At 43.9% G+C, this 19,970-nt stretch overlaps 1 protein-coding gene across 1 annotated transcript in view; it reads left to right on the top strand.

The window, feature by feature from the left end:
- ADGRG4 (adhesion G protein-coupled receptor G4) overlaps nt 1-19,270 on the top strand; it is a 102,204-nt gene extending 82,934 nt beyond the window's left edge. The window contains exons 18-24 of the mRNA XM_047716586.1: nt 958-1,079; nt 4,305-4,573; nt 7,821-7,899; nt 10,288-10,568; nt 15,708-15,809; nt 16,723-16,890; nt 19,086-19,270. Of these exons, the coding sequence (XP_047572542.1) occupies nt 958-1,079; nt 4,305-4,573; nt 7,821-7,899; nt 10,288-10,568; nt 15,708-15,809; nt 16,723-16,890; nt 19,086-19,270 (1,206 nt within the window). The remainder of the gene's footprint in view (nt 1-957; nt 1,080-4,304; nt 4,574-7,820; nt 7,900-10,287; nt 10,569-15,707; nt 15,810-16,722; nt 16,891-19,085) is intronic.
- The last annotated feature ends 700 nt before the right edge of the window (nt 19,271-19,970 follow it).

Raw genomic sequence — 19,970 nt, 5'->3', positions numbered from 1 at the left:
TGATCAAAGAAAAGAAAGAAAATGACTCTTAAATGTGTTCCTTCTTCTCTACCCCTCTCTGAGTACTTTCTTAGCTCTCCTGAGTTACTTTATTATATATACTGTATACTGTCATCGGAATGTGTTGTGCATGAGTTGTTTCTTGTGCACACTGTTGATATTCTGAGCCAAATATTTTTCCTTGTGGGGGACTGTTCTGTGCATGGTCAGATGTTTAGCAACATCTCTGGCTTCTCTACCCACTAGATGCCCATAGCCCCTTTCCCAGCTGAGACAACCAAAAATGTCTAGACATTGCTGATATCCAGGGTGGAAGGGAGGGGCGATATCACTTCCAGTTAAGAACAACCAGGGTAGACCAGTGCTTCTTAGTCTTTTATGATTCGTGAATCTCTATAACTATCCAAGGAAAGCTCTGGACCTTCTCCCCAGAACAATGCACACATACAGTCAAATGATTTTGCCTGCCATTTCAAGTCTTTTATGATCCCCGGGTTAGGAAATTTTGGGATTATGTGATCTCTAAGATCCATTTTGTCTCTTAATTTTATGAAAGTTATTTAAGGTCTAAGGGAAAGGAACTTTTTAAAAAAAATATTCTGTGTAGTGTTTTGGGACGCTTAGTTCAAATAATGATTCACCTTGCATCCCAAATTCACATCTGTTAGTTTGGTTATATTTTAAGTGTGGAACATGTTAATGACAATAAAGCCAAGACTAAATGTTCTTCCAGGGCTGTTGATGGCTCTCCATTACCTGTACACAGTAAGCTGCACCAGGCATAGCCAACAAACAGTATACAGTCTTATTGAATATTCGTCCACACATTCTGGTTTTATAAGAGCTGTAGCAGAGAGGCTGTATATCCTGAGAACCTCCTGTTGGTGAACTCTGGAAACGTTTTACCATAAACTTGCTCTGGCAAACGTGTAAAATACAACATATTGCATTTCCTAGGATTTATCCAGGTCTGCAATGGATGCAGTGAATGAACAGATATTAGTGCTGATAACGTACATTGGATGTGGAATCTCCTCCATTTTCCTGGGAGTTGCAATAGTGACATACATAGCTTTTCAGTAAGTTGATACAGTCTTGCTCCGAGTAGGTTTAATTTGGTTTGATGGATGCTATTGTCATTGTAACCACGTTAATTTCATAAAATGTTCCTACTCATCACAATAGGAAGAGGTCAAATCCATTAGATGATGAAGTGGACAGATTTAAAAAAAAAATGACCAAGGCTCTTTCAAAAAAAGAGAAGGAGAGAGCGAGAGAGTGATTGCAGCTGGATTTTTAAAAAGAAAGATGTTTGGGGTGGGGTAAGATTTCTCTAATGGGGTACAAATGCTAACCATAAAAGGAAAAGTTGATAAATTGGACTTCATTGAAATTATGAACTTCCTTCACCAAAAGACACAATCAAGGTAGTGAAAAGGCAAACCATAAACTGGGAGAAGATAATTGCAGTGCTGATATCTGACAAAGGACTTTTATGCAGAGTATCTATCTATCTGTATTATATATATACTATATGTTATATAGTATATAATTATATAACTAGTAATTATATAAGTTATATAATATATAATAAATGTAATAAATTAATAATTATAATAATTTTATATAATAATATATATACTCTTACAAAGGAAAAAGATAGACAATACAATTAAAAGTAGGCAAAGAATTTGAAAGAGACCTCACAAAAGAGGATATCCATGCCTAACCTTAATCCTTACCCAAATGGCTAATATCCATACGACAATGTTCTCAACATCATTACTCATCAGAGAAGTGTTAATGAAAAGCACAGTTATACTTCTATACACCTACCAGAATGGCTAAAATTAATAGTATTAACAAGAGCAAGTGCCAACAAGGGTGTGTAAAATGGCACAGATACTTCCAAAAATTCTTTGGCAATACCTGCTGAAGATAAATACCTATCTGTTGACCCAGAAACTTCACTATTAGAGAGAAATAAGTGCATATGTCCACCGGAAGATATATACAAAAATATGCACAGCAGGGGCGTCTGGGTGGCTCAGTCGGTTAAACATCTGCCTTCAGCTCAGATCATGATCTCAGGGTCCTGGGATCCAGGCCCATGTCAGACTCCCTGTTCAGTGGAGAGAGTCTGCTTCTCTCTCTCCCTTTGCCCCTCATCCCTACTCGTGCTCTCTTTCTCGCTCTCACTCTACTCTCTCTTTCAAATTAAATAAGTAAAAATCTTAAAAAAAAAAAGAATATTCACATCAGCTTCATTCATAGTGGCTCCAAATTGGAAACAACCCCAATGCACATTAGCAGTTGACTGGATGAATAAATTGTGGTATACTCATAAAATGGAATGCTTCACAACAGTAAAAAAGAATGGACTTCTTCTGTACAACACGGAACATAATATCCAAACCTCAGAGGTGTATTGTTGAACAAAAGGAAGCAGAAGCCAGAAAAAGCCGAGAGCATACTGCATGGTTCCATTTATATGAAGTTCTAAGTACAGGCCAAGCTAAGTCTAACAAAAGTTAGAATATTGGTTACTTCTACCATGTGTGTTGAGTGCAGGGGTCGGGGGAGGTTATCGAATGGGAGAAAGAATAAAGGAGCCTTCTGAGATTTGAAAATATTCCCTCTAGAGAAGATATTGGCAAATGACATATCTGATAAAAGGTTGGTATCCAAAATATATATTAAAGTGCTCGCTTCGGCAGCACATATACCAAAATATATATTAAAAAAAAAAAATGGGGTGGGGCGCCTGGGTGGCTCAGTGGGTTAAGCCTCTGCCTTCGGCTCAGGTCATGATCCCAGGGTCCTGGGATCAAGCCCCACATCGGGCTCTCTGCTCTGCTCAGCTTGCTTCCTCCCCTCTCTCTGCCTGCCTCTTTGTCTACTTGTGATCTCTCTCTCTTTCAAATAAATAAATGAAATCTTAAAAAAAAAAAAAAAACGGGGCATCTGGCTGGTTCAGTCAGTGGAGCACGCAGCTCTTGATCTCAGGGTCATGAGTTCAAGCCCCACATTGGAAATAGAGATTACTTTTAAAAAAAAAGCAATAAACTTTTAAAACAATTCAATAGTTTAAAAATATATACAAAAAAGTGATAAAACTCAACACCCCCCCAAAAACAATAATCTAATTAAAAATAGGCAGAAGAGGGGCTCCTGGGTGGCTCAGTGGGTTGAAGCCTCTGCCTTCGGCTCAGGTCATGGTCTCAGGGTCCTGGGGTCGAGCCCCACATCAGGCTCTCTGCTCAGCGGGGAGCCTGCTTCCCCCTCTCCTTCTGCCTGCCTCTCTGCCTGCTTGTGATCTCTCTCTCTCTGTCAAATAAATAAATAAAATCTTTTTTTAAAAAATGGGCAGAAGACATGAACAGACATTTCTCCAAAGAAGACATCTAGGGAACCAACAGACATCTGAAAAGATGCTCGACATCCCTCAGCATCAGGGAACTGCTAATCAAAACTACAGTGAGATTATCACCTCACACCTGTCAGAAGGACTAAAATCAACAACAGAAGAAACAACAAGTGGATCCAGCCCTGAGTCTGCTGAAGGCGTAATAACACAATGGTGGTATCCAGGAAACTCCTTCCTTCCTTCTCCCCAAAATACAAAAAGAAAAGGAAAAAGAAAAAAGGGTGCTGCTTAGCTCAGAGAGGCTACTATTATTACTGTTAGTGAAGGTCACGGTATTTAGGATACTTTGACTCTACCTGGAAAAAGGGTGGAAAGCTCGAAAAATCCATTACATGTAAGGTAAAATGAGTAAGTTAGTTTTTTTAAAGATTTTATTTATTTGTTTGTCAGACAGAGAGTGAGAGAGAGAGCACAAGCAGGGGCAGAGGCAGAGAGAGAAGCAGGCTCCCCGTGCAGCAAGGAGCCCAACGCAGGACTCGATTCTAGGACCCTGGGATTATGACCCCAGCTGAAGGCAGACACTTAACACACTGAGCCACCCAGGAGTCCGTGAGCAAGTTAATTTTAATAGATACTACTTTTCTTTGATTTTTTAAAAAAGATTTATTTATTTTAAAGACAGAGAAAGGGGGGGCAGAGGGAGAGAGAATCTCAAGCAGACTCCTGTGTGCAGAGCCTAATGCACGGCTCAATCTCATGACCCCAAGATCACCAGCTCAGCTGAAATCCAGTTGGCTGCTTAACTTTAACCAACTGAGCCACCCAGGTGCCCCTAGATGCTTCTTTTATTCTTTCACTTCTCAAGCAGATAAGATGTGGCAATGCTTCATTGAAACCAGAGACCCTACCTAACCAAACACTGTGCCTTTTCTTTTAGCAAACTTCGAAAAGATCATCCTTCCAAAATCCTGATCAACCTGTGCATGGCACTACTGATGTTAAACCTGACATTTCTGGTCAATTCCTGGTCCTCATCATTTCAGAAAGCCGGACTCTGTGTCACAGCTGCGGTGGCCCTCCATTACTTCCTGCTCGTCTCTTTGACTTGGATGGGCCTAGAGGGGGTCCACATGTACTTGTCTCTCGTCAGAGTCTTCAACATATACATCCCCAATTATATCCTTAAATTTTGTCTCGTTGGTTGGGGTAAGGATATCTGCTTGTCTGATGTCTCTGTTTTAGACCTGTGTTTATTTCTAATTCCGGCTTCCTGAGACACAGTATTCAGGACCAAATTCTGTTATTATCATCAGTAAGGACGCAGCATCCTTATTCAGCATTCACAATACTTCCAAGAGAAGGATTTCATCATTATTCCCATTTCATGGTGAGGACACTGAGGTGCAGAGAGGTTAGGTAATTCGCCAGTGTACACAGCTGGTATGCTGCAGAACTGGGATTTGAACCAGAGATTTGGCTCCATAGTTTGGACATGTAACCTCTATGATGCAGCCATATTGTTGAAGGGACAGGGAAAGGGCTTGGAATGTGCGGAGGGGTGCTGGGTCAAACACGCCCTGATTCCCACTACACCCCAAGGTGGTCATTGTGGCTGTTTCCCGATAGAAGAAGCCAGGAAGGGAACCCAGTATGACAATTCCCTAATTTAAATGTTTCTTCATTGGTTTGCTGTCCTGTATTTCTGACACGGTCAGCTCAGTTCCTCACCGCCCCCCTTGCCTGTTCAAAATAGATTTTGAGTTCAGAGTATGTGTTGGAGACACAGGAGGCGTATATGAAGTGGGACACAGAGGATCCATGTGAGGATAGATTTTATCTTCCACTGCCTTTGTAAAGACAATAGCTTCCCAATTAGCTCCTCATCCTTTTAATGAGTTCATTAACATAGCACATGCTTTCACAGGATATATAGTCAGTGCTATTATCCATGCTAATGTGGGGAGCAGAGACAGGCAAATACTAAGCAGAGCATAATCTAAAGTTGTTTTACCACACTTTGCAATCCATCAGAAACACGGAGCCCAAAGCAGTCAGTACACTCCGGTGCCTGGCAGCCCTCATCTCAAGTCAACCGGGAGATTGAAAAACGTTGCGGAAGAGGCTTCATGAATAATCCCCAAAGCAGATAACCCACACTGGCTAACTGTAAAGGGGCGGGAAATCACGCTCGGTCCTGGCTTTCCTTCCCCCTTGTCATCTCTCATCCTTGGTTTCCTTCTCAGTCCCCTCCTCCTTCATTCATTCCTCAAGTGGCAGGGTTCCCCAAGGCTCGCTTTTTTCTCTTGATCTCATTCCACACACACTTTCCGGGGTGCAAAGAGTAGCAGCGAAGGCGAAGACTTGGAACCTGGAGGTGGGATAAACCTAGGGAGTGTCAAGGACACACCCCAGCCAAAGTCAAGGCCAAGGCCCCACCGCCTGGACCAGTCCAGATGTAACAAGCTGCTTTCAGATTCAGCTGATGGCTTTCTTATCCAGCTAACGGAAGAGTAGCTAAAGGCGCCAGCTCCCAAGTCCTTGTCCCCCACACTATACAAGAACGACACCAAAACAAAAGGGAGCAGATGGCTGCCACATGAGTTGAGGGATTCCCTGTAGCCAAAGAGCCAGTTATGAGCTGGAGCTCTGCACTTTTCTATTCTGCAGCTCTGTGCTGAGGGGGCGGGGTGCAAAGCCCCACACCTCCCCTGAACCTGGGAGGGACAAGAAAGAAACTGCCTCACGACAGCCTCTGGTGGAGATGGAGAGGCGAGTAGGGGACGGCCTCCGCACCTCCTCACACGCCTGGAGTCTCTTCCAACTCGTGCGGGCTTAAGGGCTTTCTGCCCAAGCTCAGGTCCCCTGCTAGTCCAGCCTTTGCCTGCTCTGCCCATTGGGTACCTGCAAGGTCACCAGGGAGCCACTGCAGAGCTGTCCTGCTAAGGGGACTTTTGGAGCATTTAAATATTAAACAAATGCAATCAATGGCGAGGAAAACAAACATTAGCATCTGCTTATGTTTGAAGTTCTGTCTTCTTAATGCCAAAGCAACCTGTTGAAAAGGTTTTACTCCTGTATTTAAATCCCTGTCCAAGGCAGTTGATCGGTCCACATTTTTTCTTCAATAACCAGTAGGGGATCTTTTTGTTTAGTAACTGGTTATGGATTGATTTGTTAATTACCAAAGGGTAAACACAGCTTGGGGACCACCTCACAACTCGCACTGTAGATGTGAGGTTTCCCTCCATCCCTCCTTTCTGGCTTCCAACAGATTAAAAAAACCCTTTTTAACACTCAATGTTACATGAGTTTCAGGTGTGCGACATTGTGACTGGACAAGTCTACACGTTCTGCCATGCTCCCTGCAATCTCTCCCCATACAGCGCCATTCCAGATACCATTTGTGACATTTCCTACGCTGCGCCTTCCATCCCTGTGACTTACTCATTCCATGACTGGAAGCCTGCCCCTCCCGCCCTCCTTCACCTGTGTTGCCCATCCCCATCCTCTCTCCTCTGGCAACCCTTAGTTTGTAATCACGATTATGATTATGGGTCTGTCCCAGTTTTGTTTTGTTTTGTTTTTCAACAGGTATTTTTGTAAATATCTACATCACGCCCGGCACTGTGCTAACTGTGTGATATACAGATCAGATGGGACTGTCCTGTTTCTTACAGAACAGGACAGTGGAGGATTTTTCAAGATGCTTGGCACTCTGGGATTCAGAACAGCCTTGCAAAGCATCTTACGAAACCCCTAAACCGTGTGCAGGTGTAATGCTCTTAGTTGAGGAGAAATACGTTGTTAGAAATGAAGAAATCATGTAATTTTTGCAAATGTACACGCAATTGGATTTTTAAATCCTGTGTCTACACTCACATCACGTTTGACCACTTTGACGGAACTGATTGCTTTATTATAGTCTGGCTGAACTGACTGGTTGTTAACTGGTCGATCTAGTCAAAATGTCAAACTAGTAACGAGTGTGGAAACAGCCCCCCCTGTCAGAAAGCACTGAAGGCTGCCACTGATTGCCTCTGCCCTTCCTCCAAGGTGACCTAGACAAAAAGATCCTGGGAACTAAGGGGCTTTATCGAAAAGGAGAAAAGAATTGGCAGCCCATCATCTGGGAAGAAACGCTTGATGTGAACCTTTCTTACGATGAACTAGATACTTCTATTGCCAAGTTGATTTTTTGGCACTTGAGCTATTTTTAATAACCAGTGGGCGTTGTATTGGAGCCTTTGGTATGCTGTTTAGTTTAGCAGATTGAAGCACTCCTAGAAATGTTTAACTTGGGAAAATTCACAAACATTTTGCAAACAATGGTATTTTGATGCCCGCACATCTGTGGCTCAATTAAACAGTGTCTTGGTGTATCAGGGCTCACCGTCAATGATCAGGACTTCTCCCACTTCCTAATGGGATGCCTTTGGCTTGCTTCCCCCTCTAGGAATCCCAGGGATCATGGTGGCGATCACATTGTGTGTGAAAAAAGATCTGTATGGATCTCTGAGCTCAACGACTCCATTGTAAGTACCAGCATCTCTGCTTCTCAGGTGATGATGTGGTGATCAGGGTCTCAGGGGTGGGGAGTGTTTCTGACCTGTGGCTTGGTCTTGACACTGGCTCGGGGCGGGGGGACACTCAGCCTCAGCCTTTTTTGGCTTAAACACAGTCACGGTCAAACTCATGTAAAGATTAGGTGACTGGCTCTGTGTGACCTTGGGCAACTTACTTTACCTCTTCCTTCCATTTCCTCCACTGGCAAACGGGGGACAATAATGTTTGCTGTCCATGTAGTGTGTAATTAAAATGACATCACATATATAAAATGTTCAGCATATGGCCTCTTCCACATGTTCGACATTACGGGCCGTGATTACGATTAGAAAGCTCACAGAACCCGGGAGGAGTTGTAGTGAGCACTGTAAGGAAATAGGGAGACGGTTGGAAGACATTTTCCACCATCAACAACAGTCTCCCCTGAAAGACTCCACTGCCTTCCTTTGTAAATTGGCTCAGCCTTGTTTTCCTCTCTTCTTTTAATTTTTAAAAAACTGTTATTTTATTTTTATTTGAGTACAGTTGACACACAATGTTACATTAGCTTCTGGTGTACAACTTAGTGTTTGGACAAGTTTATACATTGTGCTGTGTTTGCCATCTTTTGTTTTCTTCTTTTGTTTCTTCTTTATCTCTCCAGAACTTTCTTTCATAGGTGCATAGCCAGTTATTATGTAGCCCTTTAGATAGCGTGCTTTCCTTTCATGCTTCTGATTGTTTTTTACTTACCCAGATCCATTCTCTTTATTGTTGCCTCTCAAGCTGGTTTTTTTTTTTAAACTACAGATTTCCTCTTTCATTGGACTGCAATGAAATGTGGGAGGTCTCGCCCCCCAGACTCCTCCATCTTTTGTGTTGAGTTGAGTTCCTGGAGGGTCAAAATTATATTGTCCTTTCCAGCTGGTGCTTTCTAATTATATAATTTCTTGTTATCCTTCCTTTCTCTCTCTTTTCTCTTCCTTTCCTTCTCATCTCCTCCTCTGTCCTTGCTCCTCGATGTTCCGTGGCATAAAGGGCCCCCAGTGCCTACATATTGGTGATTCTTCTTCAAAGATCAAAAGCAAAAGCAAAACCAGAACAAAACCAACTCCACTCCTCCTGAAAAGAGCCCTTTCATATGTGAATTGGTTAGTAAGAGGCAGAGTGCTCTAAGAGCTTTTTTTTTTTTTTGGTAATTATATTTTGAAGAAGTAATACATGCACATGGTACAAAATTCAAATGCACAAAAGGGTAGAGGATGAAAAGTAAGCCCTTTTCCCAACCCCCAGCCACACTGTCTCTCTTCCTTGATGCAACTCTTATTACCAACAGTCAGATCTGTATAGATATTCTCTTGGACACTCTGTTATCCAAATGGCAGATATACACTGTTCCGTACTTAACAATATATTTTAAGGATGATTCTTCATCCAAACATACACCAGCACTGTCCCTTTTTAAAATGTTTTCTATAGCCTCCTTTAGGGCTGAAGATGATATTGAGGGAACCCTAAATATTAGACTTTATTAGGGGAATTCAACGCTTTTTTTTCCCTCACTCCCTCCCAACGTGTGCACAAACACACAGAAACTCGAAGTATCCACACCAGTGTGAAGAATACGATGGCAACGGATTTTCCTGGTTCTAAACAAGAGGTCTCGGCTAAGTTGACACAGAGTTAAATTGGCAAGCTTGTCCCTGTTCAAAACTCAGAGGTAATGCCTCTAGTCATGGGAAATGTATCAGATGAGATATTTATTCATAGGAGTCATCACTTATTTCTTCTTTAATAGAAATGGTAGAGCCATTAAGAGTCCAGTGGCCAGGGTTGCCTTTTGTCGTCCAAACCCGAGGATGCGGAGGGAGGTTTAAAATATACATCATTAACACTGATGATCTCTTCATTGTTTGACATAGCATTCAGAAAAGCCAGTCATTGCTCGTGTCCTTTTACTGTGATATTTATCATGCAAAACAGAATTCATCCTGCAAACAAAAGCTCAGGTGTAAGGTGGTGGGGCAGGATTGGGGGGCGGCGGGGAAGAGCCACTTTGGAGGAAAATATATCACTTGTTTTTCTGCTGTTGAGGAACAAAATAGCCTCCCAGGGAATTGGACTGAGAAGTGTCTGCATATCCTCTAGGATTTCTGGCACTGGAAAGAACCCTGGACTGGGGCTCAGGAGATTGGGGTTTGAGCCCCACCCTGCCCCCAGTGAGCGTGCGTGAACTCTTGTCAAGGCAGTCCCTCTCTCTAGGTGCAGATGCTCTCAGGTGAACTAAAGCTGACAAGGTGATCTTCAGGGTCTCATTGAAAAGTACACATGTGTGTTTCTCTGCCTCACAATGGCCTTCTCTTCTTTGTCTCTTACAGTTGTTGGATTAAAGACGATTCTATCTTTTACACCTCAGTTGTGGCTTATTTTTGCCTCATATTTCTACTGAATCTCTCCATGTTCTGCACTGTCCTCGTTCAGCTGAATTCCATGAACTCCCAAAGCCGGAAGACTCGGTGGCAGACGATCCTGCATGACCTCAAAGGCACAATGAGCCTGACATTCTTACTTGGCCTCACCTGGGGGTTTGCTTTTTTTGCCTGGGGACCTGTAAGGATTTTGTTCTTGTATCTTTTTGCCATTTTCAACACGTTGCAAGGTAACTTCTGCTTCTTTTTCCTTTCCGTGGCTAGCCAGAGCTCCCCACCAAAGCTTTGCTGCTTTGGAAAAGATACTCCAAGAGGCTTCTGGTATCAATCAAGTGATAGACAGTCATTGGAAACATTACCCAGATGTTCGGACGTCATGAAATGAGCTCACTCTTACTTGGGGATATAGACAAGAGCCCAGAGAGCCAACTCAACTCCAGCTAGTTGGCAATGTTTATATCAAACACTGGCTGGTGATACTTTCTACAGTATTCCCAGTATTCCCTGAATACTGTAGAATACTGAATTCTGCATACTAAAACCACATGGTTCTCGGAAGTGTTCGGGTCCACACTTGTGTTGACATTCTGAAGCACACGATCCCATCGAACACAATAATTACTGGACAGCAGACACATTAAACTGTTGACCCCCTAGACTCTGGCTACATCAGAGATCCAAATATTCTGGGAAGGAGCCAGGCTAGGAAATTAGAGAGTCATAAAGGAATAAAGATGAAGAGCAAAGAGCCATGGGTCAAGGCAAGAGGCCAAGGTTCTAGTCTTGGGTTTTGCTCCAAACTGACCTTGAACAAGCCGCCACAGCTGGTTGAATTAGATGATGGTAAGCTAATGTCTCTATAGCTCTTTAGTTTTATTCCCATTTTCTGCTGAAAGAAGGAAATGATAGTGATGTGGTAGGTGATTGCGTGGTAGGCCAAAGACGTCACGAGCAGTAAGAGTGAGGGGTCTGGTTAATCCACCTCTGAATCATTGTTGATGTTCATTTTAACCTGACTTTGCCTGTTACAAATCTTCAGGGGAAGAGGCATGCAGAATGATTTCCTGGGAGTGTCAGGCTCTGCTCCATGCTCTTCTTGTCCTCAAATTTGGCCCAGTTTATTTAAACCACCGGCAGCTTGGAGGAACTTGGGCAGTGCATTGAATGAGCATCTCCCTGAGTGCTCCAAACTACTTATCCACTCACTAAACCCCTTTACCAGACTCCAGGCCATTGGTAGTCCATAGGATGTTCCAGCAAGAGAAGAGTTCTATGGTCAAAGAATTTCAGGAAACGCAGCAAACTATATTCCCCCATTCTTAAAATGGCACCATCTATATTATCATGGTGAAAGTTCTGAGAACTTCTGCTCAGAAAAAAAAAGAAAAACCTTAAAAGATTTGTTTTAACCAAACATTTGTTTTTAAAAGCCTCAGAGCACTTTGTCCTATCGTTATTAACCCTTGCAGAACCTTGGGAAGTATGACTTGGTGTGTAGTTATTCTATGCCAGGCATTTGCAGGGAGATAGGGCAGCAATCTAGAATAAGGAATAACATTTGCTTTCATGTCTTTCGATTCAAGAAACCATCTCATTTTAGAGCAATGAAGTGTATCAGCCAAAATTTCTGTCCCACCAGATTCTTCCAAGCATGTTCCGATTGGAATGTAAAAAGGCACAGAAAGCCCGGTATGTGCAGGAGTGGATTAGGAACCACATCCCCGGGGCAGATTTCTTCCTCAGCAGTAAGTCTGCTCACTAATTCTGAGGAGAAACACTCACCCTATGCAAAGAGGGGCTAACGGGGAAGCTGCCGGAAAGAAGAGAGCAAAGCAGTTGAAGGCTTACGAAGGGAGGAGGATGTCTTCAAAGCAAGGGCTCCATTCCTGAGGTGGAAAGGGAAAGTGGTTTCTAAGCAGGAAGCCTCCATGGCTTCAAAGCAGAATCCAGTGCGGGATCTACTGAGGACTAAACCCAAAGTCCCACAGATCCCGCATGGACAGAGCCCAGCTGTCTGTCAGATACGCTTTATGGCAACCAAACACCAAGCGTTTCTGGTTCTCCTAGTCCTGCCTTACAAGATAGAAGGTGCCCTCCTCCAGAGGGCGGGTTTGCAGCGTCCTGAGTTTCAAACTCAAGTTACCACGCGCACACACGCACGCACGCACGCACACGCATGCGCCCTCCGAGCAAGAATGCAACAGAACAAGTGAACGAATGAGCCGTTTAAAAGACAGGTGGCAAGTTTGCAGTTCAGGCTGAAGGGGGTTGCCCTGTGGTCAGGTGTGAAAAAATGCTATGCACAGTGAGCCATTTCTGAAGAAGGGTTGCACAAATAAAAATGCAGGTGACAAAAACCTGACATCTTCCCTCACGCCTGTGTGCTAGTGAGTAAGCAGATCAATCTGTTATTGGAAGGAAAAGGGAAGGCTGACAGGCAGAGAGGGAGAGCTGGCAGGCAGCTCATTGGAATTCATATAATAACCTTTAAGTCTGAGAACAAACTAAACTCCATGCAGGAAACCAGCACGGTAATACGTGCTTGTGGTCTCTGTTGCCCCTTGTTCCTGCTGAAGCTGGAGGAGTTGTACATGCTCCGAGACTGGGGTTCGCTCTCACCAGGTTGCTGCACCCACTTCCAGGTGGCTGCTGCTGGGAAGGAGTGAGCGCTGCTCGACTCATCACCACCGTTGTTGTTCGGTTACACGGAGATAAAGCCCTCGGGGGAGTGAGTGAGACATGTCATCCCGTTTAGCCTCCAGATTGTTACCTCCCACCTAGAAGCAGAGCATCCCAGGGCTGGGGCTGGGGACCCAAGTTCTTCCCAATCCAACTTCCCCTCGAGTGACAGAAAGTCACATGCCTCTACCTGAAACTTTCCAGATACAGGGAGCTCACTGTTCTGTAAAGCAGAGCATTCAATTTCTCTCTTTGTCTAATGGAAATATATTTGATATTTAACATCGTGTAAATTTAAGAGGTAGAACACGTTGATTTGATACACTGATATATTGTAGTACAATTACCGCTGTAGCTTCTAATCTGCTCTGCATCTTATCCAGGTCCCCCTTTTCTGAGGGTAGAATGTGCAGTGCAGTGGTTAAGACCTTGGGCTCTGCAGCCAGACTGCCTGCGTTTGGTCTTGAGGCTGCCATTTCAATATTAGCCCCGTGACTCGGTCAGATTTACTAGATTTCCAGAACTCTGAGATCTCTCAACTAGAAAAATGACACTAGCAGCACAATGCCTATGACATAATCATTACTTGGTAAACACTAGCTTCGATTACCTAGTTTGTCCTCTTCATACCAGCCCTTCCACATCTGTAGCTATAGCTACCATCTCTCCCCACCCTGTGTTCCCACTCCAAGTCTTCTCTATTCTTGAACACTTCGATTTGTCGTCATCATTTCAAAATGAAGTCTCCCAACCTGATATTGTGCTGGTAGGGAGAAAGGGCCAAGCTGGGTCAGGATGGCAGGATACTCTTACCTGCCTCAACCAACATTCTTGACTTCCACTGATGCCCTAGCTGAAGTGAGCTCTGGGGACATTTACTATTGACTCATGCCCAACTTGCAATGAGTTAGGACCACTTCGACCCATTACTAATCAGTTACTTCAGCACAACTGACCAGTGAGGAGACAAGCTGAACCTTATATAGAGAACAAAGGGTTGCAAACTGCACTTGGGTCAAAAGAAAGATTTTGAGGCCCGAGAACATAATACGAAGGCTGCAGAAACTGAGAGTTTGTGTCTCAAGTGCCTTGGAGTTCAAGTCAACAAACATCTGTTGAGCTGCCACATAGTACTGGAGGCAGAGAGAGAAGTAATACGAGGATGAAAAGCCTTTACAGCTGGGTGAGGAGATGGGCAATACAGGAAGACTGTGGCCACATATAGCAACTCATAGAAGAAACGATGCTATGGGACCTCAGAGGTGGGAAAGATGAGTTTCAGTTTGAGGCCCCTGGAGAGGCTTTGTTTTTTTTTGTGTGTTTTTTTTTTTTTTTTTTAAGATTTTATTTGTTTATTTGACAGAGAGAGATCACAAGTAGACAGAGAGGCAGGCAGAGAGAGAGAGAGAGAGAAGCAGGCTCCCTGCTGAGCAGAGAGCCCGATGCGGGACTCGATCCCAGGACCCTGAGATCATGACCTGAGCTGAAGGCAGCGGCTTAACCCACTGAGCCACCCAGGCTCCCTGGAGAGGCTTTGTTAATGGGAGATATTTCTGCCAATTCCACACCCAGGCTATAGGAGATCCAATTTGCCCTTCAGAGCATTTACCATCAGGAAAATCTCAAGTCCTACTTTTTTTCTCCCAAGGAGATATTTTAGAGAGAGGGGATGAGAAATGGCCAGGGCTGCTGATGGATGCCCTCAGCCCCTCTCGATCCCACTTTCAGGACAAAATCAGGGCTGGCAGTGGAAAATGAGGGCACCAAATTTATGGTTTCTACGTGGTGTAATTGTGCCAAAGAGCATGTGTGTTAGTTATTTATTGCCATGTAACAAATTACTCCTGAAGTTCAGCAGCCTAAAGCAACAGCACATATTATCATACCCGGTTACTGGGTTGGGAATTCAGGAGCAGCTTAGGTGGGTAGTTCTGGCTCAGGGACTCTTTTTTTTTTTTTTTTAAGTGAGTTCCAGCAGAGCTTGATCTCATGACCCTGAGATCAAGACCTGAGCTGAGATCAAGAGTTGAGTACTTAACCAACTGTGCCACCCAGGTGCCCGTGGCTTGGGGACTTTTATGAAATTGCAGTCAAGCTGTCAGCCAAGGCTGTAGTCATGTGGAAACTTGACTGGCTCTGGAAAATCTGCTTCTAGGAAGCCTCACTCACATGACTGGGGACTGGAAGCCTCACTTCCTCACCATGTGGGCCTCTCCACAGGGCTGCAGAATGTCCTCACACTATAACACTTAGGTTCCTTTGGAGGGAGTCATCAGAGATAGAAGCCACAATGTCTTTTATAAGCTTTTCTTGGAAGTGAAATGACATCACTTCTGCCCTATTCTATTGATATGTTGTGGAGAGAGATGACACAAGGATACAAATGCCAGGATGTAAGGATCATTAAGAACCATTTTGGAGGCTGACTACCTTTGCAGGGCTGCTCTCTCAAGCTCTATGATTGACAGCAGCCCCAGGGGGAACACTGTGGTTGATAGGAAGTCTTGAAACAGACCTTCTTACCATCACTGCCTTTGACAGGGAAGTTAGAAAGATGAGCTCAGAAAGCCATAATGGCTCTGGGGTTCCTTAGGAGGACTGTTTATGGTGATAAGAGAAGATCTGGGTCTGGGTGTTGGTGATGCTGGCGAAAGAAACTGAAACAGACTGACCTTCTTCTTTTGACTTAGGATTCCTCATTTTCGTGTTTTACTGCCTGATGAAGGAGAGTGTGCGGGAGCAGTGGCAGATACACCTCTGTTGTGGGTGGTTACGACTGGATAATTCTTCGGGTAAGATGCCACTTTGGGTAAGGTTTTGAATTTCACGGGTTTCCCACAACTGATCTGATTAACTTGTCTCCTGACTTGAATTCATAGAGCATTGGCAACATGGAGGCTGTTTCCATGTCATGAACATGATTTGTACTTTTGTGCTGAGAGGAATGAAGTCAAGTGAAGAATGTGATTCGGCCATATTTTAACTTAGTAAAGCTTCTCTTTTGGCCCAGATTCTTGAATTGCTTGTCGTCACTGTCACCTCAATCTCAGCTCAATTAAAAAGAATGTTGATTGAGTGCCCTACTGTGTTTCAGGCCCTGGGTCACAGGGGCTTTCTGGCCTGTAGCCAACAGCGGGTTGAGTGGATGAGGGAACAAAGAGAGGAAGCAGAGGCAGGGAGAATCCTAGCTGGATGGAGCAGTGGCCCATCCTACACAGTGAGAGATGTGGTGGACTCCGACGTTGTCTCTGAGATTATCTCCAGTACAGGCAAATTGATTTTCTGTGTATCAGAGTCTCTTCCATCCAATTCAGACAACTTTTCTCAGCCTCAATGCAAAGCTCAGTCTGTTTTAGGGAAGGCAAGTGCTTGAACTTGAAGATTTTATAAATGGCACAGAGATATCCCTCCTTTATCCTGGGCATGTCAGTAACCCACAGGTCTCTGTGCCAAACTCTAAGGAAAGGAGGCATCCTTGGTAAGTGAATTAGCTCTGGCTGTGTCACACATTACAATATAAATTTACTTCTCACAACTTCATAGCGAAGCAGACCCCTTGAGGTACCTAGAACAGATACTCTCTGCATTGAGCTTCATATTTTTAACAGGATGATTGAGGTACAATTCATACATCATGCAATTTGCCCATGTTAAGTGTAGAATTTGATGTATTTCCTGGTTTTAACTTTTATGGTGTCATTTCAGATGAGGACAGCAGGTGCGGGCTACGAGTTGGGTATAAACAAGAGAGACTGAAGAAAACCTTCCAAGACAAATTGTTGACACCATCCTTCAAGTCAACTACCACAAGTTCTACCTTCAAATCTGTAGGCTCTGCACAATGCATGCTTTCAGAAATCAGCTTCCCAAAAGGTGAGGGAAAAACTATGCTGTCTACTCTTACATTCCAAAAATATCAAATTAATGTGAGGCGACATATGTGGTCTTTGGAGTTGGTTCCTCCTCAAAACTAAAAGCACGTGTGCATGTATATACCTGGGCTCATTCCTGGCTGAGAAAGTGTGTATAGAAGCACCTAGTGAACTTGGTACATGCAAACCTGGTAGGTTATTCCACTGAAATGGGAGGGAAGAGACTAGAAGTCAAAACAAATTCATGTGTGATTCAAAACAATGGTCAGAGACTGTGAAAGCCAGAAGGAACCTTAGACAATGTCCAGAGTGATGTCATTTTCCAGATGAGGAACCTTAAACAGGGAAAGGAAAATGTCTTACGGATGCTTGCTCACCGTCAGCAGCAGAACTGGGGTCAGAACTCAGGTGGCCTGGCTCTCAGGCTAGGGCACATCACATGCTACCAAGAACACCTACTAAGCAGCACGACGTTCTTAGTTGCTCAGCTTCTTCCATAGGAAGATAAATTTCTAGGTATAGAGACAGCTGTTGAGGTGGAGGTGGTTATTAGAAGGGAAAATGTAAGGAAAGGTTTGATCTTTTTTTAGAGATTTTATTTATTTGAGATAGAGAGAGAGAGTGAGCGAGCTCATATGAGAGCACAAGTAGAGAGGGAGAAGCAGACTGCCCATTGATGCAGGGCTCAATCCCAGGACCCTGGGATCATGACCTGAGCCAAAAGCAGACCCTTAACCGACTGAGCCACCCAGGCGTCCCAGGAAAGGATTGATCTAAAAGCCCGAAGTAAAGAGAAAGGCAAAGGGAACAAGAACTTGAGAACTCAAGCTGATGTTGTGATGCCTCTGTGTTGTGTACTGCCCTGGACAATGATGCTTACTTAAGGACCAAAGTTGACTCCAGTTCACACACACAGAACACCTCTAGTGGCCCGGCTGTAGCCATTCTCACACCTCAGTGCTGGTGGAACTGCTGCTTGTATTTTTCATTATATTGGCTCCACACAGCTGTTCTATTTCCAAGGTCTGCAGCCAATCTGAAATCAGCATGGTGGGTAAAAAATAAATAAATAAAGCCACCAAGGGTCACCTGGCTGGCTCGGTTGGTAGAACGTGCAACTCTTGATCGCGGGGTCATGAGTTCAAGCCCCACATTAGGTGTAGTGATGACTTAAAAAATAAAAAATAATAAAAAATAAAATCTTTAAAAAATAATAAAGGCACCAAACTTGGAGTCAGAAGGCTTTGGTTCAACTCCCAGCTCTGTCACTAACTCTGTAACCTTGGGCACATCTCTCCCTTAGTGAGAGCTACATTCTTTCTACCTTCAACGTGAGGAGGCTAGGATGGACAGATAATCTCCAAAGTGCCTACCAGCTTCTGGACTGTGTGGGACAACATTGTTTCCCAGTTTAGACTGATTGTCTAGTGTACAGTCTCAGTCTCCTTCTCCGTATGGGAAAGTTGGTGCATATGGAAAGACTCTTTCCATGCCCACAAGTGTCCATTACTCTGGCCAGCTAACTTGCACATACATTCCAGTGCTCATATGGAGGCACTGGGGAGCCATAGCATATAATAGAGGGCAGAAGTTGAGGAAGCTGCTTAGTAGATAATAGTTGAGGCCGATAGGGAAATATCATTTTTGCAAAAGGATTCATTGGCATTGGCTCTCTTGCTGTCCCTGGGGGATACTGTTTCATTAGCAAATATATGGCTCAAATGTACGTGTTTTTCTTCAGGGGGGATGGTAGCCCCCTGTGCCTAGGATTTTAGGGTTGTTTTTAATAACATTCCCAGCATTTTTGTGTTGTTGTATCAAGTGACAGATCCGGAGACCCAAGGGCCTGGGGTTGTGACCGTGACGCAGCTGGTGAGACAGGTAGTCTAGCCTCTTGGCCACAGGTCCCAAATCTGGAGTCTGGATGTGGCCCTTGGATGGTCAGAGCCAGCAGTTTCATTTCCATGAACACGGAGTGAAGACGTGCCTTCTGTAATTGCCCAAACAGTGCTGTCAGGATGAACGAATTACCCTGGGTCCGCATAAACTACCCAAGAAAAGCCCCACAACCTTTACTTCCTTTCTAATTCCTCTATTCACTCCTTTGTTTGCTTAAAAAAAAATTGTCTGTTACTTCTACTATCTGCAAAGTCCCCAGTGCAACAACTGAAAATGTTCTTTTTTTCTTTAATGCAGGTGACTTTGATGAAGATCCCTACTGTTTCTCTCCCTTGAGTTGTAAAGTTGTGCCTAATTATGTGGGAAGAATATTACCTGTGGAAGTCAAAACGAATTCCACTCACAAAGATTTCTTGAATAATTCCCAGCAGAGATACCCACCTCCCCCTAGCCCCAGATTAGGGAAAATGTTGAGTTTGTGAAACCATCTGCTTCGACTTTGTATTGTAAATATTATTTTGGAAGGCGCAGAATGAAATAGCGTTTAGTGGCTATTAAAGTCAGAATAATTCTCCTATTCATTGTTATAGCTGTTTTTTTCTTTTTCTAGGTAAGACTTGAGCCTATAGTTGTGGGATATTGGGGGACATATATCCACAGCACTGGAGATTTTGTTTCAAAACGCTAAGTGTCCCATCCTGAAAGAAAAGAATTAAGATCAGTGTCCTTAACTTCACTAGGAATGAAATAATTTCAGGCAGCCCCAGTTTTCGGATACTCAGTTGGCTTGACACCCACAGGGGAAGTAGGAAGAGTCTCAAGGTCATACCTTTTGGGAAAAAAGTATCCTGTTGGCCTGTCATGACAAAGCATCTGAAATCCCCATTATTCAAGTCACTCTTTGATCGACTGCCCTTGTTGACGTGTAACCACATTTTGTGAAGATCATCATCCTTAGTGTGGCTGGACAGAGAGCTGCGTTCTGAGGAATGTAACAGCAGGAGCTGTTTGAGGCTGGCGGTTCTCTTTAGGGAGGAAAGGACAAGTCAGGGTGACCAGGACAGTGCCGGGAGAGAGGTGAAAAAGAGTCACCCAGAGGCAACAGAGTGAGCACTGATGATGACTTCTGCCTTCTTGTTGCTCTGTGGCTAACCTCGATGCGATGCGTGGCCTTCTTAATTC

Source organism: Lutra lutra, chromosome X (genome assembly GCF_902655055.1).
Source record: "Lutra lutra chromosome X, mLutLut1.2, whole genome shotgun sequence".
NCBI lineage: Eukaryota > Metazoa > Chordata > Mammalia > Carnivora > Mustelidae > Lutra > Lutra lutra.
The sequence above is the reverse complement of the archived record's forward strand: the minus strand, read 5'-3'. Positions and strand labels throughout refer to the sequence as shown.